General features: G+C 48.8%; 1 protein-coding gene across 1 annotated transcript in view; it reads right to left on the bottom strand.

Moving 5' to 3' along the window:
* Positions 1 to 8946: 8946 nt before the first annotated feature.
* The window catches only part of CHMP4B (charged multivesicular body protein 4B), a 40836-nt gene continuing 26223 nt past the window's right edge, over positions 8947 to 23559 (bottom strand). The window contains exons 2-5 of the mRNA XM_014828802.3: positions 13704 to 13881; positions 11846 to 11960; positions 10720 to 10846; positions 8947 to 9821 (exon numbers count right to left, since the gene is read on the bottom strand). Of these exons, the coding sequence (XP_014684288.1) occupies positions 9757 to 9821; positions 10720 to 10846; positions 11846 to 11960; positions 13704 to 13881 (485 nt within the window). The 3' untranslated portion in view covers positions 8947 to 9756. The remainder of the gene's footprint in view (positions 9822 to 10719; positions 10847 to 11845; positions 11961 to 13703; positions 13882 to 23559) is intronic.

The raw sequence follows: 23559 nt of genomic DNA, 5'->3' as shown, positions 1-23559 counted from the left end.
GCCATGCTGCCTCCCAGGTAAGAGGTGGACGTTCCCCAGGGTCAGGGGAAGCAGCCAGGCCACCAGAAGCAGAGTGAGGCCCTGACTTGTTCCTCTCTTACCCATAAAGATCCCATCTGTGGCTCAGTGCCCCCAACGTGCCCAGCTCAGAGTGGGTAGACAGTTTGAATCACCCACTGTGTGACCTTGGCCGAGTCACTTCTCCTCTCTGAGCCTCCATTTTCTCATCTGTAAAATGGGGAACATAATAGCCACTCATAAAGGTTATTGTGAGGACTGATAGAAATAAAACCCAGAGAGCCAGTCCTGATGGCCTAGAGGTTAAAGTTCAGGGCGCTGTGCTTCACTGGCCTGGGTTTGGTTCCCGGGCACGGAACCACACCACTTGTCTGTCCGTAGCCATCCTGAGGCAGCAGCTCACATAGAAGAACTGGAAGGACCTACAACTAGAATACAATTATGTACTGGGGCTTTCGGGAGGAAAAAAAGGAAAAGAAATAAAAGCCAGAGAGCCTTAGCAACATGCTGAGCACCCAGTAAGTGCTTAATAAATGGTGGCTGGTATTAAAGTGAGCTTAGAGGCCAGTGAGAGGGAGCACATGGTCTCTGGCCATGGAAGGTCACTTTATGACCAAAGTGAGACCAAGATGACAGCAGAGTGGGCCAAGGCAGTCTGCCTCTGTTGACAGATGGGGCTGCAGCCCCAGCCCTGGGCTCACCATTAGCATTCCTTCCCGAAGGACAGCAAGTCCTCTGCCTGTGCCTCAGCCCAGCTGAGAGGCGGCCAAGAGCGATCTGCACGCCAGGGGCCGGGCGGGGAGAAAGCGGGCTTGGGAAAGGAGGCTCCTCCCACCCACACCCAGCCCCTTTCCTGGCGCTATGCAGTAGGTGCTCAGAACAGGCAGCCTCAGGGAGTCCCTCTCCCCTCTTCACGGGAACAGCATCTGGATTTACAACCAATGTGGCAGCCAGGAAGCCCAGAGTCTGGCTGATATGAACAGAAACCAGATCATTAACATTAACCAAGAGGAGATGGCTAAGGTAAAATGTAGGAGGAAAAGGAAAGTGGCAATACTGTTGCCAAACATGGTCCATTGAACTCTCACTGTTATGCAGAGACACCGACCACATGGGGTCCGGGGCCAGGGCTATGGTCCCACCCCCACTGCAGGCACAGCAACTGCAGTGTCTTCACGTAACCAGCTTCCCTGTGAGAGCTCATTTGACTAAATTATTCTGTTACCCCCTAAATTGACAACTCCTGTCCTGGGCCAACCATCTTTTTCATCAATTAATTCATTTATTCAGCTAGCAAGTATTGAGTGCCTACTAAGGGCAGGCACAGTGGTGCTATGCACAGGAACACAAGGGCAGCTGCCTCGTGGATCTTAGGACATGGAGGGAGAGATGGACGTCGTGCAAGAAGATAGAATATCTCCACAGTGCTAAGAGCCAGGCAAGGACGCAAGCGGAGCCATGAGGATATACCACTGGGGAGAATATGTCACCGGGGAGCAGAAGGGCCTTGTCCCCACTCTTAAGGACAAGAAGTAGGCACGGGAGTGACAACATCCGGCCTAGATATTAAAAGCTACCCCTGGCAGCCAAGTGGAGAATGGTTTGTAGTGGGTCAGGGAGACAGCAAGGAGGCCAGTGAGGAGGCAGTGACAAATGAGTGATGCTAGTGGCCTGGACCAGAACCAGGGCAAGCTTCATGGGTGTGCAGCCTGTGCAATTGAACAGGGCCCTCACTCAGAAGGGCTCTGTACTTGGTTTAATACTCTGTTGTCACTGTCTTGAAATTCTTAATAATTTTTGAACAAGCGCTGTCTCACTCCCTGGGAGATGGCGCCACCTGCAGGCCCCCTGGCGCGCTGCGGCGTCGGCCCCTCAAACCGGGAGGAGGTGCGGGGGAGGATCTCACTCTCCTCAGGGGTCTGGGTCCGGCTGCGCGCTAGACCACAGCGCGCCGCCTCCCGCTGCCCCGGGACCCGGAAGGAGCCGTGGCAGCATTTCCCAAAAAGCGTTGGGTGGAACCCACACCCTGATCAGGAAGTTTGGAAAATGCCCCTGGAGGTTCTCCGTGCACATTTGCCCGGAAGTCTAACTTGACCCTTCAGTCCCCTAACACGAACACTGAGGCCGTGGGAAAGTTATTCTTTCTAGGCCTCAGTTTCCTCATCCACAGAATGGGGGTGAGGGTGTTGCACTAGAAGAGATTATCTCAAAGGCTAGGTGGCAACCTCAGACTTTATTTAACGAGAAAGAGAATCACCTAGAAGCATGTCTAAATTGCAAGTTCGGCCCCACCCCAACCCCCCCCCCCCCAAGAAATTCTGATCCCTGAGGGGAACCAGCATATTGAGTCATTCCCCGGGAGATTCTGATGCACATGTTCTGCCAGCCTTAGCATGAGAAATGCCAAATAAACGAAACGGGCCTGAAGGGGGCTGGAAAAGCAGGCAGGGGCCTGCCAGAGCATTCCTGGAATGTGGAAGCTGTGACTCTGCCCCGAGGGCTTCTTGAGGGCAATAGAAGCCACAGGAGCTTTCAAACGGGGAGTGACGGCTCTTTAGAGAGACCACTCTGGCTCTGGCTACTATGAAGAGAGGATGGGGGGCCGGGGGTCAGGCAGGGTGGGTAGGAGAGAGATCGGGGAGGTGACTGCTGAAGTTGCCCAGATGGGATTCAGTGGTGTCCTGGACCAGGTGGTGGCACTGGAGGGGAGGACAGGGGACAGATTTCAGAGGTAAACCCTTTAACTCCTTTGGAATACAGGAAGGATACATTGGAATTTCTGATTATACTTATTTCTTATCCCAGCCTTTTAAAACCTCAAGGGGTTGTGTATGTATTATGTACATAAAATGTTAGTACCGTGACATATATATAAATATATATGTGTTACATGTTCTCAAAAAAAGTTCTCTGGATAGGGGTTCAGAGACCACATGAGTTTATCAACAGCTGGCACATACTAACCACTCTGTGTTAGTTATCATGGCAGATCCCAAAGATGGCCCCAATGACAGCTCCTGTCCCCGTGCTCTTTTAGGACTAGCCCTGCCCTCATCAAGGGCTGGAGTCTGATTCCTCTCCCCTTGAACCTGGGTGGGTTTGCACCTCATTTATAAGCAAATGTAAAAGTAAAACGCGATGAAGTGACTCTGCGTGACTTCCAAGGCTAGGTCATAAAGTGATGCACCTTCCACCCTGCTGGCTGGGACATTCACTCCTAAAGCCCTTAGCTCAGACTACATGGAGGCCCCCATGCTGTGAGGAAGCCCAAGCCACATGGAGAGGCCACCTGTTCCTGCCGACAGCCCCAGGGGAGGTCCCAGCCAACAGCCAGCATCAGCAGCCACACACACAATAGGATGAAGGAGGTCTCCAGATGATTCCAGCTGTCAAAGTCATTACCAGCCTCAGGTCTTTGCAGGTGAGGCCTCAGTTATCATGGAACAAAAACAAATCATCCCCACTCAGCTCTTTCCAAATGTCTGACCACAGAATCTGTGACTATAATGAAATAGCTGCTTTTCACAACTAAGTTTCAGGGTGGTTTATTATGAAGCAATAGATAAGCGGAACTGCCATCATGTACCGCGGTGTCTTTGTCCACACTTTCTGTGAGGGAACCAAGTGTCGCCCACATGGCTGTCCAAGGTGCAGAGGGAGAGAAGGAAACAGAGGCAGTATCAGTGAGATGGTCTGGGGGAAAAGAGGTGGGGCCTCAGGGTGGAGAGGGCAAACCAGCCCCTGTGAAAGGAGCCCAACTCTGCTGTATGGTTCTGACCCCACGGCTCCATTCCAGGTCACCCCAGATGATTCTAGATCCTGTTGCTGCTGGCCTTTTTACTCTCATCAGGAGGATTTCCGAGAGTTGGCCTCCTCTTTGGACCCCAGCATTTGGTGACGTTCAGAGTTGGCACCTTCCAAGGGAGACTGGAAAGAGTCTCTGTGAACCTGCCCTCCCCCACCCCCACTGTGGCAGGGGAGGGCTTGGGGGGGACCAGACTCTTGTGGCTCCGCTGCTCGCCAGCCCTGTGACATTGGGCAAGTCACTTTAGCTGAGCCTGTTTTCTCAGCTGTAAATAGGGCAATGAGCAGTCCTGCCCTGAAACAGCTCTTGTGTGAGTTAACAAGATGAAGCAGATTAAGTGCCTGGTCTTAGTAACGCTCTCTTAATATTTGCCATTGTGGGGGGGACTGTTATTCTTGTTGAAAAACAAAGTCTAGGCAAGTAATGTCGCTGTGACCAGAACACATGTCTGCTTTGAAGGGGAACTTCCCCCTCTGCTTCAGCCCGAGTTGCCCTGTGGGAATTTGGGCCCCCTTTAGCCAGAGCTTCATGGAAATCTAGCCTGGGATTGGTGCAGAGTCAGCGGCAAGACCCAAAGGTCCGCACTTCTCTCCCAGCTCCAGCTGACTCCTCTGTTATCCGAGAAAGGCCAGGATGCAGCTTAGTGGGAAGGAAGGAAGTGGTTTCTGCAGGGTGGGTACCCAGGGCAGACAAGAAGAGGCCTGGAAGGGGTGACAGGGGCTCGAGTCAGCTCACGTCTTAGCTCTGCTTGTACCTGCAATGGGACTTGAAGCACCTCAGTGCCTCAGTTTCCTCATCTGTAATTCATTTCATAAATACTTACTGCAGGTCCATTGACTCAGTGTCATTGTCCAGCTCAAGCCCACAAACAAGCCCAAGGTGGCCTCCAGGCCTTTGCACATGTGTTGAAAACAATCCTCCTGTCTCAATGTCTTTCACATCTGTTCCCTTGCTGAGTCCTCGGCACCCCTCAATCTTGGCTGAGACGGACTTCCTCCCACAAGCCCTCCTGGCTCAGGGGCTCTCTTCTCAGTGGGTTGCACTACACTATTACCCAGCCTGTGGGGACAATGATGATGAAGAAGATGGCGATGGCCTGTCTAATTTTCCCACCAAACCATGAGCTTTGTGAGAACTAGCACAAAGGTGCCCGAAATAGTTGTTGAATGAATGGCCTTCATAGGACAAGAAATTCATTCGCTTCTTCTGTCACTTATTAGTAGTGGAACCCAACACTTCTCTAAGCCTTGGTTTTCACATCTGGCAAATGGGCCTCATAGTATGTGTGCTTCACCTCTATCTCACAGAGCGTTCTAAATCCTGCTGGGTGCTCTACAGCCCAGGACCTCAGGGCTGTGGGAGGCAGCATAGTGGGTTGAATAGTATCCCTTAAAATTCATGTCTACCTGGAACCTCACTGTGTGACCTTATTTAGAAATAGGGTCTTTGCAGATGTAATTAAGGTGAGGATCAAGATGAGATCATTTTGAATTAGGGTGGGCCCTAACAAGGACAAGTGTCCTTATAAAGAGACAGAAAAGGACACAGAGACACAGAGAAGAAGGCCGTGTAAAGATGGAGGCAGAGACTGGAGTGATGCAGCTACAAGTCAAGGAGTGCCAGGAACTACCCGAAGCTGGAAGAGGCAAGGAAAGATCCTCCCTAAGGCCTCTGGAAGGGGTCTGGTCCTGCTGATACCTCGATTTTGGACTTCTGACCTCTTGAACCATGAAAGAGTAAATTTCTATTGTTTTAAGGCACATAGTTTATGGTCCTTTGTTACAGCAGCTCTGGGAAACTAATATAGGCAGGTGAGTTACCTGCATTTTATGAACGAGAAACCTGAGGCTGAGGCACGAGGTGCCCTCCCCAGGCTCACACAGTCCCTGGGCTGCAAAGGCAGGATCTGAACCTACTGTGCCAGATTCCCAGAGCCCTGTGCTCTTGGCATCTACATCCTGGCCTGCTGCTGCAGTGGCCTGCCCACATACCCGCCCATCGTCCAGTCTCAAGTTGAAGCAGCAGGATTTTACGCTGCTTCTAAAAATGCTGCCCTCACTTCACTGAGGGAAACGGGAGGCAGCCCAAAAAGCTTCATCTCCACCCTCCTCTGGACTCCAAGTTATTGCCTGAACTACTGATTTTCTTTCTTCCTTTTCTCCTTCCCCTCCTTCTTCTCTCCCTTCCCTGCCTGATTCTTGATGACTATGCGTAGCCTCCTTAATCTCACACTCAAGATACCAGTCTAGCCCCACCCTACCTCTCCAGTTCACCTCCCACCTCTTCCCAAACAAGCCCTTCTCCCAGTCAAATCCTCCTGAGGCGGCCCCTCACTTCCCTGCCTCTGCGTCTCCCCTCACAAGGTTCCCTTGGTGCAGAATGCCCCATCCCTCAAGGGTAAAAAATCCACTCCAAGCCCAAACTCAGACTCCACCTCCTCCTAGCACATCCAGTCGACAACACTCCGCTCTGACTACACACACACACTCCCACAAACATCCGTGAGCACCTGATCTGTGCCGAGGAGATGGAGGGCCCGGGACATGCAGTGACCTCACTGTCTGGTAAGGGAATGAGAAATCATGACCAGAGTGTGGGGAACTGGGAAGCAGAGAAGGAAGCAGCACAGCCCTGCAGGACAAGGCGGGCTGTGTCCAGGAGAGGAAGGCCAAGGGCCCAGAGCCCATGTACAGGCTGGGAGGCCGACAGCACAGGTGCCAGGAGGCAGGGAATCCTGCATGAGTCAGGGGGAGACTTTGGGTGAGGTAAAAATGGGGGCCAAGTCATGGAGTATCCATGCAAGCCACCCTGAAGTCTTGATCCTGTCCGCCTGGGTGTTCCAAAGTGTAGCCCCTGCCCACTTATGTCTGAATCACCCAAGGAGTTTGTTAAAATGCAAATTCTTGGACAGGGATGGGGCCCAGGAGACAACTTTTAGCAAGCTCCCTGGGTAATTCCAGCGTACCGTCAGTTCTCCAACCGTAGAAGAGGAGAGGGTAGGGGCAGATTGAGGGGTCTGAAAGGAACACTTCTTGATCCGCTCTGCTTTTTAAAAGAAATTGGTAGCACTAATCTCACATCTGTCTGGTTTTGGGGTCTGCTTCCATGGTGGACACTTGGTGCCATCTACTCAGCAACCACCCTCTCTTCTTCCTTCCTAACAGAAACCCACATTGGTCCAGTAATGGGCAGTAATGGGCTCAAAGAAGGGAGCCCCCTTCCCCCCAAGGAGGTCCAATCCTTATTGGACCCCTTTGTTCACTCCCCACTTCCCCAGACTCCTTTGTAGCAAGAAATGGCCATGTGACAGTTACGGCCCATGAGACAAAGGGATAGTTTGTGTGGAGTCTTCCGGGAAAGGTTTGCCGCCATTTAACACGGGCAGAGGTGACAGAAAATCTGCCTGGCTAGTGCTGCTCCTCCTCCTTCCAGACCCTGGGTGTGTGATGAAGGGCCATCTCATGACCAAGAGGCAGTAAGCCCAGTAAGGAAAAGCTAATGTGTGGAGGGTGGCAGAGCAGAAGGATGCAGAGAACCTGGCTCTTGAGGACATGGCTGAGCCACTGCTACAAACCCGCACTGCCCCCATGCCCCGCCACCCCAAGACTTCTTGTCCTGAGATTATTAGAATGTGAACACCTTGAGGGCCGGCACTTGGTCTGTTGCATGCACTCCCAGTGCCTTGAGCGGTGTCTGGCACACAGCAGGTGCTCAATAAATATTTGTTGAGTAAGTTTTGAATGGATAAGTAGATGTCTTTACTGTTTATACCGGTCAGTTGAGTCTTCTGTAGCTTGTAGTCAAAAAATCCGGACACCAATTCTGGTCTCTCTCCAGTCCAACTGAGAAAGTCCTAAGAGCAGGACAGTGACTGGGTGCCACTGAACGCTGCACCCCATGGGTCTGGCACAAGGCCCGCAGCTGGCAAGAATCAGCAGCTATTTCTCACAGGAGTCCCCGACACTGCCCTGGGCCTGGTTTTGGGAAAAGCTGGATGCCAGAGCTGGATGGTTGGGTCTGCGAGGTCCCCTCACCCAGATCTGTGGTGAGAAGCCCCTGAAGCAACTGATGAGACCTTAAGAATGTCCACTCTGGATCTCCCACAGCAAGTAACATCCGGGGCCCCAACCAACTGCAGGCTGAGAAGGTAGAAGCTGGCACAGGCGTTGCCATTAGACTCTTCTTGAGGTGGAAAGAACGAACTTCTGAGAATAGCCAGACCTGACCTCCACATGAATTGAACCACTGTGGTCAAGTCCCAATTCTAGGTGTGACAGCCCTGACGAGAGGAGCAATAAGGGGTGAGAACAGGGCACGAGCAGCTTCACACAGACAGGACCTCTGCAATGATCTGGTCCTGCCCCTTTGTTTCACAGATGGGAAAATGAGGTCCGGGGAGGGTGGGCAACTTGCCCCAGGGCACCCAGTGAGGGATGGCATTGTCTGTGAACTCAGGTTGGCTTTAATCTTAAGAGGTTTGGGGGTGGGCACCGGAGGGGAGATCCTCTCAGTTCTGCCAATTGGCAGGCAGAATTGAGGATGAACATGCAGAGATCTACTTTTCTGAAGGAGAGGGTCCGTAGTGTTTATGAGATTCTCAGGGGGTATAAGACTACAGAAGAGTAGAGAGGGTGGAAGAGGCCAGGCCAAAGTCACATGGCAAGTCACAGCACACCTGCAAGTACCGCTTGTGTCCTGGATTTGCTGCCCTACACTTCCTCCCCATGGGAAGGGCCGTTTTCTTCAGTGCACCAGTGCGCCAGATGGGCCTGGTCAGTGGGAGCACCATGGTTCCCAACAGGCGGAGGCTCTGTTGTCCTGTTGGCATTGTCCATGGACAGTGACAGAGAAGAACTAGGGACGACCCTGGAGCTACACAAAAACCAACTCACTCTTGAACTGTTCCCAGAAGGTCCCCAAGCAAGGTGAAGGCCACAGATCCACGGCTCCCAGAACCTAAACACATTTCCAGTAAGACACGCTCTGCTCTTTGGTTCAAATTGTTGATATACATCATGCTCGAGTCTTCCAAATGTTTCCAGACTCCACTGGACACCGTGCTGGCCCGGAAAGGGTCAACTCCCAAAGCAAATGAAAGACTGATTGAACACAACGGCAAAGTATGAAAATTAATCGAGATATTTAATAGACAGTGCAAACCATAATTTCATCTGAATATAAATGTATGCACATGTTTCCAATGAGTTATCTATCAGTTATCACAAACAGCAACAAGGACCTTAGAGCTATGTTAGAAAAATGTATAGCTGGAATTTAACTCTAACAATCTCACTTGCTCTCAAGAGAACATCATTCATTTCAAATCAGTATCACAAACTCCAAAAGACCAGGGGAGTGGGAGTGAGGAGTGGGCCAGAGTGGTAAACACAGGGGCCAGTACACAGGTGATGGACAGAAATACAGCTCTCGAGGAAACCCAAATCAGATGCATTATTACAGCTAAGGACAAGGAAAAGCCTATGGCTTTTAAAAAACGACTTTCTGCCAGTACCATACAAGTCTTACGAAGAGATGTACGACAAGTCAACTGACTTAAAAGGACAGAGGCTACATTTTCAGATCATTTCAACTGCAAACGGTCGACCCTTTCCATTGAGGTTCAGCAGTGAAGTTAGCGTAGTCCAGAAGCTCAATGTTGGATTTGCAAATACAGTTTATTTTACAGAAATTCAACATTATAAACAGCAGGCACCTCCCACCCCGCCCGCCCGCCCCCCTCCCCCCTGCCCATACCGCTGGGTGCAGACCATGCTATGCAGAGAGTGAGCAGTGATGCGGCCCTGCTGCTTTGGAGGGAGATTCGAGAGCGATGGAATCTGCCTGCACCACGTCCTGCCTGCCCCGCACACGCACACGCCTGCCCGCTGAGCAGGCCACCAGAGTCTGTCTGGGCCCAGCCCGCGCTGGACCAGTTAAATGGTTCCAGCCCAGTTCTCCAATTCCTTCATGTCGTCGTCTTCCTCTTCCTTCTTCTTGGCTGTGTGAAGAGAGGAAAGACTATTTAGGAGGCTACTTAGAAAGGCTATTTTGGCTGTGGTGCTCTCAACACATTCCAGCTGGGGGCCAGGGCTGTGCTACATGGTGTCTACAAACAGCCCTGCCCTTGCAGCCAGCCTGCTCTCCAGGCCCCCAGCAGACTGCTCCTCTGTGCCTGAAAGCTGCAACATAAAACTCCAGATAACCAGGCACACTTTCCCCAGCACCTCCCCTCCACTCGCATCAGGACCAGGCAAAAAAGGATTCTATGTTGAGCTCTGTCAGGATTCAGGCAAGGCCTCAGTCCCAGAGCACCCAAGGTCAGGGAGAGCTGGAAGAAGCCCAGCAGAGATCTAATCCTCCCCAGCACCCCCCTCTACCTCAAGCGGCTTGAACCATCTCTATACACCCTCAGGCAGCTTGCTGGACAGCGTTTGGACCTTTGCCCACACCTCACCCAAGGCAGCTGACCCAACTTGAGGGGCCATTTCCCTTGACACATGGGAGAGTGAGGTGACAACAGCCTGGTCACACTGCACTCCCTGGGCTCTCTCTCTCTATGCCAAATCAAGCAGTTCTGTGTGGAATATTTCTACCTGAGGGTGAAATAAACGGGGAGCCTGGGGTGCTGCTGAATACCCACAGTGCACGGGACAGCGCCCCCGCCCCCAGCTCCCCTGCCCGAAGAATGATCTGGCTATGTCAATAGTGCCAAGGTTAAGAAACTGTTACAGAAAGAAACTAAGAAAGGGCAGGTGACATTGTCTCTGGGGCCATCACAACAGATCCCACCTGATTCTCAATCTGTGGCAAACTCAGGACCAAACTGAGGCCAACAACCACCAGATTATCCACCACGTGCTGTCACGGGAGTATCCTGACTCTAGGTAAGTACTCACTGGGTTTTGATGGTAGGCTTATAGAAGGAACATTTGGTAGAGGGACTGTTTCGGGTCCACTGATTTCCAGCAAATTCTTGTCTAGTTCCTCCTGTTCTAGTTCTTCTAATTCGGCCATGAGTTCGTCCTGGTAAAAGGAAACACAAGAATGAGAGAGAAGTCCCTGGGAATCCCAGCCCCTGCAGCTGTACCTCTTACCTGATGGCTCAGAGGACACACGATCCTTCTGAGGTGAGAGGGGAAATGAACTCCAGGTCCACGCCCTGTGACTCTAACAGTCTAACACACTTCTACTGGTGAACCTAACACACTAGGGAGCAATCACTGATGCCTACATCTGGTGACCTGCCCCAGGCTGTGAGCATCTTGAGAGAAGGGATTGTGTCTTTTCATTCCTATTTATCTCAGAACTGGGCACACTGAGGAACGTTTGCTGAACTGAAATTAACTTGACTAGTCCATCAAACCCCAGTCTGGAAACATGAAGACCCTGGTGCTGGGAGCCAAGGGTCAGAGCTGCAGGATGTTTTCTCAGCTATACTGTGGGAATCAGAGAGCCCAGGGAATGAGGTGGAGCAGAGAGGGCCTGAGCTCCAGGACACTCACATCTAAGGCAGAATGAAGTACCTTTAACAGGGCCCGTTACTGTATTTTAAAAAGCTAAGAGACTCAAGGTCCTAAGGGCTACAGCAAAAATTGGTAGGTGGCCAAGTTCCAGGTGGATCCCTCAGGGGCCAGGCGTAGATGCTCCTTTCTTGGCTTCACCTTTACCTCACGTCAGAGTTGTCTGAGGGCAAATCCTGTAAACTTCTCCAGGGCATGATCACCTTGGCTGCTCCAGCTCTGAGCCAAGGCCCAGCACAGAAAGGTGTAGGGCAACTACCTGCTGAGACCAACTATTGACCTGAAGCCTGGTGAGGGGTCCCAGCGAAGGTTCCTCTACTCCACCTAAGCTTCTGCCCTCAGAATCCAGAACTAGGGAGGGTTAATACCATGCCCTGTCCATGTCCAAGTCTCTGGAGGGATCTACAATCCACATACTCCCTGCCAGGGCTTTCAACAGCGCATCAAAGGGCAGCCCAGGTGTCATTTGTGAAGCTCATATGACCTGTGTGAAACCACTCACCTCATCAAACTCTTCTCCAAACCCTACAGGTTTTGAAATAGCTGTTGAAATCTCCTCTGCAAGTTCTTGCTGGTCAGCAATGTCCTGCATTAACTCATCAACTTTATCGATGTCCCTGTAAATGAAATGGAGAGATGTCGTATCAGATGATCAGTCTGTGTAAAGAGGCTCCGTGAAGTGGGATAAGAAAGCCCGCTCCACACGATCTGCTTCCCGGCCCCACCCCCTGCAATTACTCCCTGTGAGGAATTACTCTTTTGTCTTTATTGTCTATATTTATTATCATTATAATACAGACAATAAAAATATTGTCCATTTCTATTCTCCCTTTAAAATAGAGAATCACAAAGTCAGGGGGATGAAGCGTCCTTAGACATCACCCAATCCAACACCCTAAGGAAATAGCACTAAGGGAAGTTAGGTGCCACAGTCATGGTCTCTCATGCAGCTGGTGAACATGTCAGATGAGAGACCAGGGGACTTGAACTCCTGGGTCAACAGCTCTTCTTCAAGCTCAGGGGCAACTCTGTACAGGGAGAGGTAAAATCACAAATCATAAAATATAGCCACTTGACAGGCCCTTCTCATCTACTCAAATCCACTTATGGCTCCTCTACTAGGCCCCAAAGGAAAGGCAAACATGCAGAATTATTTTCTATACACTGTCAATTGTATAAACAAATAATTCATCAACATAGTATATACACATATACTTCAAAGCACGCATAGTATTTACTGAGATGTGCTCTGTGCTAGGCATCTGGGAGAACAGAAATGAAGCAGACAAAGACCTCACTCAGGAAGCTCAGTCCAACGAACATTCACATTCACCCTCAGACAACCCTTCACTTATATAAAGGCTACTTTTCCTGCAACCCTCCATTTCTAGAGCAGGCATCAGCAAACTTTCCTGTAAAGGGCGAAAGAGTAAATATTTTAGAATTTGGGGGCCATACGATCTCTATCACACGCACTCAACCCTGATGTGTAGCACAAAAGTAGCCATAAACAACATGTAAATTAATGGGCACAACTGTGTTTCAATAAAACTTTATTTACAAAAATAGGCAGTAGGCCCATAGGCTGCATTTTGCCAACCCTTATTCTAGAGCATGAGTAAGTACCCAAAAGTAAGCAAAAGGGCTCCAACCACCCCCAAATATATGCTGCCAAGTTCAAGCACTAAGGCAAACACAATGATGTTCCTGGGAGAGGCCCTCATTTGCAGCCTAGTGCTACGCTGGCCTTTAATTACAACTGTAACAAGCTTGGTTATCTAATTTCTTAGGCCACTGTATATGAGAAGCAGCCACATGAAGGAAGGACTGTTAAGGTCCAGAACATTGTCAATATGACAGCCAAAGCCTGGGAGCAAAGGAAGAGGTAGAAAATTCCATCAAAAGCAGACATAAGAACAAAGATCTGAAGCCCTCAGATGTACCACACTTTTCAGGGCCCCTGACAGCATCAGGAAGAAGGCACAGACATTGATTCTAATCCCAATTCTATCCAAGTTCATGCATAACCCAGGGCAAGTCACCTCCCCTCTCTGGGACATGGCTTCCCCACTTAATAACCAGAGTCAGAGGACCTGGGTGAGAGGTCCTATGCTCATCACAATAACCCTCAATTACTCAGAAAATTCTGTTTCATTCCATGACATCTGCTTCTGAAGGCAGCAGGGTACATAATCCATTTTAGAAGGAGTTCCAAAAAAGAATACAAATGAAAACAAACTCAGCTGCTTGACTGGGTAAGTCAAGGGGTCTGCTAGGGCCACGGCCTGGGCTCAAGGCATTCCAGGGCCAGCACTACCCTGCCGCACAGGTGCCCCCTCCAACAGCGGGTGGCCACGTACATGTTGTCGTGGGCAGCCTTCATGGCCTTGGCGGCATAGCCCATGTTCTTGAGCACCTCGGTGTTGGTGTTGGCATTCTCCAGGGCCTCTCGCTGGAACTCGATGGTTGATAGTGTGCCGTCGATCTGTGCCAGCTGCTTCTCATACCTCTTCTTGCGTTTCAGCGCCTGGAGGGCCGCTGCATGGGGGAGAAAACAGGGTTTCAGAGAGCCCAGACACAGGGTATTGGCCTAGAGTTCACTTGAGTCTCCTCCCTAATTGTAATGATGCCCCTCGGTCGTTGCCTCTACTATCAGAGAGGGTTAGTAATCTCTTCTACACAAAGAGCACATTCAATTGTCTAAGAAAACTATACTAAATTCACACACTTGAAAATGCAGCCAAGCACACAAGCAAAAGTTCGCACTCTCTGGAAACGGCCCCCACACAAATCAAAGCATGGAGAGGTGCCCAGACGAAGAATGTGCTTTGAAGTCAAAGTGTCTTGGCTTCAAACGCCAGTTCACAGACTTAGGTGAGCTACTCAGCTTCCCTGACAAGTTCCCTGATTGTGAGGAACAAATGAGAAAATATATGTAAACACCTAGCATACCAGTAAACACAGTGGACATCCAAAAAAAGGCAGCTCTAATTATTATAAGCAACTTCAAAGTATTATTTTATGCCAAGTAAATTACAAAAGTAATAAATAATGACTATACCAAATACTGGAGTTGGGATTAAAATGCTATCACACACAGCTGACAACTGTACACTGTTATAATGCTTCTGAAAAGTAACATGACAACACATAGCAACAGCCATAACAATGTTCCTGCCCTCTGACCCAGTCATTTCCTTCTGGAAATGTATTCAACAAAAGCAAAAGATGGCCTGAAGATGGTCTCTAGCGTTCTCTATGATAGAAAATAACTAAAACTAAAATAAAGATAACTCCCTGCCAGGGATAAAATCTAGAGTCTGACCTTTTGCTCAAGCCAACGTCATCCTGTTTCTCGTCCTCCTGGCATGTTACAGCTGTAGAGATCATCTTGTTTTAAGGTCCAATCAGGGCAAGCAACTTGACCAAGGTGAATCTGTGGCAGAGCACAGGCCAAAAGCACAACTCTGTACTCAAAACCCAGGCTTCCCTCCCCTTACTGTCTTAACTCTCTTCTTTACACTATAAATGATCTTTAGCACATATCTTAGACGGGCATCAAAGCCAGGAAGGAGGCTTAGCACAGACTCAAGCAGAAGGAACGGGCCGAGTCAGGGAAGCTGCCCAGCCCCTGCCTTGGCCTGGACAGCACTAGCCTCACACATATGCACCCATGCACACGTGCTCCCCCATCCCTGAGCTCCAGACCAGAGCGATCTCCTGTAGGCTGTAGGTAAGAGTCAATCACCTCCCCACAAGGGGCTGTGGTTGCTCCATATGTCACATGAATAGGTCCCATGCTCCTTCCACTCACACTCCCTGTTAGCCTCAGATTCCGTCCTGAAAGCCGTCTTCCAAACGAAAATGGCTTTGGCCTGCATGTAAGCAGTCCTGTTCCTCCAAAGCAGCAGATAAAACCATCAGGAAAAATCCTCCCAGCCAAAGGATAAAGCAGGCAAAAAATCTGAAGAACAATGAAATGTGCCTCATTAAAAGCTGAAAAAAACATTCAATCTGATATCTCCCTTGATTCTGGTGTGAATGGCCAGAATGACCTAGGACTTCAAGAAATCCATCCTGTAGTCACACCCAGGGGTCCCCACGACCCTTAATGAACACCCTCACCTTCTGCAAGCACTACGTCATGCACACTATATAAATACCTCACAACAGCAACCTTTTAAGGAAGAAATGACCACTCTTTTTAGCAGATGAAGGAACTGAGGTTCAGAGAGGTTATGTAACTCAGGTCACCAAGTGGTAAGTGACAGAGAAGGTATTAAGCTAGGTGTGGAACTCCAAAGGCCATACCCCTGCCATTGTAACTGTATGCCTCCACTTAATGAAAAAGACTGGATCCTGCCCTGGAGGAGTCATCCAGTCCACCAGAGAGTGTCAAGGGGACTGTGGGAACACAGAAGAGGGAGTGCAGATCCAACCACGTCATACCTTTGCTTAAAAACCCTCAACAGGGGGCCGGCCCCATGGCCGAGTGGTTAAGTCCGCCCGCTCCGCTGAGGTGGCCCAGGGTTTCGCAGGTTCGGATCCTGGGCATGGACACGGCACTGCTCATCAGGCCATGCTGAGGCAGCGTCACACATGCCACAACTAGAAGGACCCACAACTAAAATATACAACTATGTAATGGGGGGCTTTGGGGAGAAAAAAGAAAAATAAAATCTCCAAAAACCCCAAAAACCTTCAACAGCTTCCTCTGCCTACAAGACAAAGCCTCCACATGGTTTAATGTGGCCTGCAAGGTCCTGGGGGAGGCAAGGGACTGAGATTCTCTCCACAAGGCAGGTTCTGGGAGCCCCAGCACCCCCTCTAAATCCCTTTGCCATCGACCATCACGGCAGAGGGAAGATATCCTAGGAGAGTGCTGGTAAGTGCTCAGGGCCTGGAGCTGCTTCCTCTATGACTTCCTTGGTGCTGTGTTGCATTTCCACAGAAAGTGACCCAGACATACTCTAATCAACAAGTGATTCTCAAGTCTGCTCAGGCCAGTGTCCCACAGGTGCCCCCTTCCCAGGTCCTCAGCTGTTGCCACCTCCTATGCCATAGCCCAGCATATAACAACTTGTCCACCAGTTGAGATTCAACAAGGCATTCTGAGTGCCTCCGGTGTGGTAAGCAAGCAAGGTGCCGTGGCAGTCCCATCCACCTCCTCATTTAATCCTCCCACACTCAGTCATGGGCAGAGATCCCAGATCCACGCTAACAAGGAGACGGGGGATCAGAAAGGTGAAGCGGCTCACCCAAGTCACTGTGCCGTTATGCGGGGAGGGGAGAGCTAAACCACTGGCCTGTGGAAACCCCAGGCCTCTGCTCTTCCCACTGCAGGCTCAGAATGATGTCAAGTGACACTGGGACAGTTCTCAAGAACCAATACTGAGATGACATGCTGTCTTGCTTTTCAGTCTCCTGAGTGTAGTGCAAGTCTTGATTTTCTACAGTCAGTCACATTCTGATTTTTAAATCAAATTTCTATTTCCTTATTAACACCTTAGATTGAGAACTGCTTTAACTTTCTTCCTAATACATTTTCAATTGGCAGTGACTCCTTGCATGCAAATCCTACATTTCTCAGACCTCTATCCTAATTCGAAAATCCCCCAAGCAATAAATGATCTGTAAGCACATACCCAAACATACCAGGGAGGCATGCAAGAGTCCCCCATGAATGAAATAATGTTTGTATTATTCATCTTTGCAGACCAACATCCAGCACAATGACTCGTACACAGTAAGTGCTGAATCTCCAATTTCATTTGTTTTTTAAGTTTTTCATATATTCTGTGCAGGGTTCCTCACATGGGGTACACTCATAGTTTATCTCCTGTGTACCTGTGACTCAAAGGAGAAATGATAATGTCTCGTTGAAACACCGACCAGAACAATCATTTGGTAGGATCTTTTCCCTGCATTCCTCCTGGCCCATAAAAGAGAAACTTCTGTAAGCACCTGCCCTTCCCTCCATCCTCACATAAGGTGTGCCCTCTCTGAGACTAGAAAAAGGTCCTGAGCAAACAACCTGGCCCTCCAGGGCTCCCCCTCCTGCCTGCAGGGCTCACGCAGTCTCTTGGTCTCCACGCAGTGAACTCTGCAGGATGGTGTCTGGCAGGGACACTTGAGTTGTTTACCCCAATCTAACTCCTGTGCGTGTTTCTCAACTAATTGAGAACTCAGAGAGGAGGGGTACACAATTAATCTCCTCGTTCCATACACGCTTCATAAGTAAAGTACCCTTGAAATTAGACATGGGGTCAGCATTCGGGTTGCAAGAATATATGTAAACATAAATATTCACAGCGCTTGAACCACTCTGTATCTTACAAATGTGTCACACTGTGGTGAAGTATAACTTAGGGCAAACTAAATGAGAAAAATGCCACTCCTCCTGCATACTGTTACACTTAGAGTAAAACATCCTCCATCCAAACCTTATTTCTGACCACAGAAATTTGCTTCCATATGTAGCCAAAGTCCAAAGGGCCAAGCCCAATGTTTTTACATAAATACATGCTGGCTATTAGTGCCTTATACTTCCCCAAATTCCTGATGGTTGGATTAAAAAAGCAGATACTAGATTCTCATCACAAGAAAAAAAACTGTTACTATGCAAGGTGATGGATGTTAACTAAACTTATTGTGGTAATCATTTCATAACATATACCTATATCAAGTCATTATGCTATACATCTAAAACTAATACAATGTTATATGTCAATTATATCTCAATAAAACTTGGGAAAAAATGAGTTAAAGAAGAGAAACAAGTACTGGGTTAACAAAGAGTTCATCTAAACCAAATATTCAAAGAAAGGGGTGGTCCAAAGAAATCTCTTTTCTGCCAAAGAACCCTAGTGTCATTCATGAGCACAATGGCTTTGACAAGTGAAATCTAACCCAGGCCAATAGAAGTTTAAGAGGTTGCTTTTGGATGGGAAAAAAATAGTCCTTGGAATCTCCATATTTAATTACGCCTTTTCTGGTTGCAAGAGAGTAATTACAGCAGCAATTACAGAATCTAATAACCAGCTTTATTGGCTCTGAAAGCTGAAGCAAAAACAACTCCAACCATGTTGAAATAAACATTGGTCTCTAGACAGTTGCTTCATTAGACACTCTGAACAGCTATTTGGAGGAAAAATACAGAACAGATACCCTAGGAAGCAGAAAGACCAGTATAAAAGATGTTCACCCAGGACCAGAAGGAAACTCCTGCAACGCATCTGTTAGCAACTGCACAGAAATCATTTTCAGAGAACCCATCAGTTCAATACAACCAGATAGGACAGTCCCTTCTCCTAAGCAAAGGCAGACTTGACTTCTCTTGGAAGAGTTGCTGAGGAGGGTAAGTTTGACTGCCCTAATCTGGGGATATTCAGCTTAGAGGCAATTAGCCCAGGGCATCTCAACGAACAGTAAAAACAAGTCATAACTCTACACTCCTTACCCATATAGAGAGATTCAGGCAATGGGGGGAAGGAAGTCCCACTAATATCCTCTCACTAAATGAATGACGGTGTCCACAGTTTTTTCAAAGACCCAAGATTCTACATCTAAATTCAACCAGAAAGCACAAGGGTTGGGAGAGAAGGAGGACAGTCCTGCTTCTTCAGCACTCTCAGCACAAACCACACAGCAAACACACACCCACTCCAGAGGGCACTTACACAGCAGCCTGGTCACGGCAGGGGTACTGGCAGGCAGGGAGCCCAGTGAAGTTGAGGGAGCCCTGCTTTGCCTGCCTCCAGCAATCATTCAGATGCTCCTTGCTCATTATACCCATGAGTAAACCTCAGATGATAAGGGTACGATCAGCCAAGAAAACCACATGCGACCCTCAAGCCACTAGTCGCTTTGCTGGCCTCAACTGTCATCTGCCCTGTGTATATTGGCAAGAAAAAATTCTAAGTCAAAACAACATTACCCACCAATGTCAAAGAAACCCATCTTCTTGCAGGGACAGTTATTAGTAAGCAACCCTGCATCACATGGCATCAGATACCTCACCAAATCTTGACCAAATAAGAGTTACAATATGGGCATGAAAAGCAGAGGAGGCCTGAAGGACCCTTGGAGATACTGAAGTCAACCCATCTCATTAGATAACTGAGAAAAAATGATGCGCAGAAAAAGTGACACAGCTTGCCAGGATCCTGCAGCGAGTTAGAGGAAGAATCAGGACTAGAACCCAGGTCTCCAGCCCAGGGCTTTTTCCATCTCAGCTCTGTTATCTCCAAATTAAGTTGCTATAAATAACCCAGCAGTTCTCCTGCCGTAAGGAAAACAGTATCCTAACGCTCCTTCTTCCAATTTCCAAACTCTGCCCTTTGCAACCTCCATTTAAAACCTCATGCTGACACATGAAAGAACTGGAAAGCTACCTGATATGCTCTCCTAAGTCCCCAGTTAGAAGAAAAAGAAAAAAGGAAGGAAAAGAGGTGCTAGTCTGCCTGGTTCCCGAGTATTTTCCCCAAGTGGGTGCTACTGATCCTGCCCCCAGTTTCAGAAGATAGAGCAGGGCTGAGCTCTCATTTCTCTACCCTGTATAAAGGCGGCGGAACAGCATGGATCTACAGGACCCACAGAAAGGTCTCAGAAACCAAACTGCACTGCTAAGCCCAGACAGAGGCTGTTTTGTGTCCATCTTTGCTCAGTGTTCCAGGCTCACCTGTGGAAAAGAGGGCCTCATCCTGCAAAAGCCTTGGAACGCTGATCCTGACACCACTGCGCTTATTCCCACACAGCTGGAAAGTTCAGGCTAGAGGTGCAGACAGCATTTTTCAGAGCAGTCTCCTTCTCTGTGATGTATCTGCCTGTTCCCCTAATTTGCTCTCCATGGCCTAGAGCTAATGCGCTCCATTTAGAGATGGTAAATAAGTACATGTGTATGACCAGGAAAGCAGAGTCTGAAACCCTGCGGACTTCATCAGCAAACACAAGGGGAGTACAGGACTTGCTGCAAGGGAAAACTCTAGCAAGAAAGAAAGAAGCCCCTTACCTGTTTAAAAGGGACACAGATGAAAGAAATAAGCCCCCCAATTAACAATCTAACAGAATATCAAACTGCTCCAAAATCATTTAAATAGCACAAAGTATGTTCTGTAAAAGGCAGTGAAGCCAAGACAAGACACCATCAAACAAGCTCAGATTTCAAAATGCTGGGTTACAATGGTCATTTAGGGAGTGGAGTGGTCCAGCTGCAAGTTTCACCTCCACTATCAAGTAAACTCTATGCAAATTACTTCCCCTCACGAATCCCCAGATAATAACAATACTCCCCTCACAGAGCTATTGTGAGGATTCAAATGAGATATGTATGTGAAGCACCTGGAATGGGGCCGGTCATGCAGATGTGCTCAGTAAATGCTGGTCACTGGTATTATTAGCTGCAAGACTTCTCAGAGCCCATTTTAATAGAAAGAGAACCACCACCGCTGCCAAAAAAAACCAATATGGGGAAAAACTAATTTAAAAGCACCTTGATTATTTAGCCAACTCGAGCCTTTGGACCTCTTCCTTGATGCATTACCAGCACTAGGGCACAGAGAAGAGCATGAGGTTTGGCCTCAGAATCCTGGCCCCGACACTGACCTGGGGTAAGTTATTTTACCTCTTCATCAAATGGAAAATGGGGAATGACATCATTACCCCAAGGGCAGATGAGAAAGATAATCTCTTTGAAAATACTAGAAAAATGCGAGCATTCTCTCCAGCTTGCCCATTTCTTTTCCCCTTCTGTCTCTCTCTCCTTGCCTGTGTCTGACGTTCTCTCTGGGGATCTCCGTATCTTCCTGTCTCTGTCCTGTGTGTCTCCCTAAGAAAGAGTATACCCCTGTGCCACAGTGGAGAAAAATATAATATGTCACAGCAGCTAACATTTATGAGGGGCTTCCTGGGTGCCAGGCACCGTGACTGGTGCTTTACACGCCCACCGGCTCCTCCCAACAACCCTAGGAGGTAGGCACTGTTATTGCCCCATTTGACTCATCAAAACATGAGGCTCAAAGAGTATATTTCCTGCCCAAGTCACACGGTTCAGCAGTGGCAGGCTCGGGATCAATGCTAGGCTGCCTATCTGCAAATGCCCTGCACCCAGCAGACAGTTGGCCTGCTCCTCTGCCGAGCCCAGGGGTCTGAGAGTGTCCCGTGCTTTCCCCAGCCAACAGACTCCACAAGCTCACAGTCTGGCACCAAGGGCATCTGGAGGCAGTGAGTCTGTCCAGAAACTCTCCACTAATTGGTAATCCACGAGGATAGGCAGTAAAAGCCTCTGACTGGAAAAAAAATTTTTTTTCTAGTGGATTTTAAATTGGCTAAAAGTACATGTGATGAAACTGAACCATTTTATCAGCTCCTCTGCATTTAGGTTGACAATTCAACATAGTTGGGGAGTTTGTAGTAAGTTTTTTCCCCTGTTTTAAAGAATAAATGTCTTCTTCCCTCATGCTGCCCTATGCCTTCCCCAGACCACAAGCTCCTCAAGGGTGAACCCACGTCTTTGCACCCCTGACAGCACTGAGAGAGGAAGGGAAGGCGTGCTCCGGAATGCCCAACTTCCCCCTGCTATTTCTTCTGTGCCCTCTGTCCTCTTACCCCATAATGGCCTCTGGATCTTTTCCCAAGATCTGAAATGACCTTCCCTCTATATTCAAGAAGACCCGGGGATGGCGGCTACAACTTGGTAAAGTATCTCAAACTTCTGTCACTTGCCCACTTGTTTTTTCTGTGTTAACCCCCACTGAGATGCCTAGAACTTTAAAACAAAGGGTCCAGGGGAATGTTTAGGACACAGTGAGCCTGGGACCTCCCCTGTGACTACATCTGGAAGGAGGTAGCAGAGACCAAGAGCAAGCAGCAGATTGTTCCAAAGTGGGCCAGTGGGAGTGGCCTGGGCCATAAGGAGGAAGAGAAAATGGCAAAGGGGAGTCAGGCTCACCTAGCCTATGTGGCTGCCGCCTCCTCTTCCCGAAGGGGCAGCTGATGGCTTCCCATGGCTCTACTGTCGTTGGGTTTAATTCGGGCAGGAAGAGGTGGTGTTTCACTCCCAGACACAGCAGACAGCCAGAGAGTAGCTCTCGGTGATAAGGGTAACCCAGGGCAAGGATGGGGGAAGTAAGATCCCAGGAAGGACAGTAGCCTACCACTGGTTACTGAGGGCCACAATCAGACAGCCCATACCCTGGGGCCCAAGGCCAAGGTTCTTTCCTGTATGCCAGCCAGGTCACAGAATTTCATTTAAACAGCTATCAGAGGCTAAAACTGAACACTTGTATAGCCCACAGATATGTCACAGCTGTCCCATGTCTTAATATGTAAATTTGAATGTTACATGTTTCACACAAAAATCCAGGGTTTTGGCTTCCTTTTGAAAATGCAGATTATCTGGCAACACTAAGCCCACACTGCTGTCTGGCAACAATTCAATAGAGCTAAGTAGCAGCCATCCTTTTAGAAGGGGCACGTACTCTCCAGCACCCACCAGTGCCCACATTGTGTGCCTGGCCATGTTACTCACTTACCTGTCCTGACCGCCCCTTAGCACCTGACGTTAACCTTAGATCTGGAGGAAACCATTAGGAGTTACCTGGGACAATCCCTTGCCTTCAGGCAGTTAAAGTCATACCCACTTTAAAGACACAACTGAAGTTACAAAGGTTCAGCAACTTGCTCAAGGTCACAAAGTTAAAGGTAATGGCCAAGGAAGCATCCAAGCCAGGTGCCCTGCCCCGTGGGAAAGTGCCCCTTCCACTACTCCAGGGGAGATTTGTGTCTAGACAGAAGGACCCGTGCAACTTGGGTCCCATGGTCCTGGATTTGCCTTCTAGACCTAATTCTGCCACAACCAAATTATGTCACTGAGCAAGGTCCCTCCCATAAGGCCTCGGACTCCTCATCAAGGACATGAGAAGGGTGAATCAGATGCTCTCTCTACGGTCTTCCTCCAGCTCCAACAATATATGAACCTCTATAGTTCTGAGATTTCCAGATTGAAACAAACACAAAAGACTTTCTGACTGACCCTGTGTGATCTTGAAAATGTAATTAATATCAATACACTCCATTTCCTGAGTATTTCACATAATCGAGTTTTTCCTGTCCAATGAAATGAGCAGTATATCTTTTATCTTAACTGGTTTCACAAACTGAGTTAGGAAAATCAGACTCCTGGCCTCTGAACTCAGCTGCTCCAGCTGGGCAGAGGAT

This window comes from Equus asinus, chromosome 15 (genome assembly GCF_041296235.1).
Source record: "Equus asinus isolate D_3611 breed Donkey chromosome 15, EquAss-T2T_v2, whole genome shotgun sequence".
Lineage (NCBI taxonomy): Eukaryota > Metazoa > Chordata > Mammalia > Perissodactyla > Equidae > Equus > Equus asinus.
This window is presented reverse-complemented; position numbering and strand designations above follow the sequence as displayed.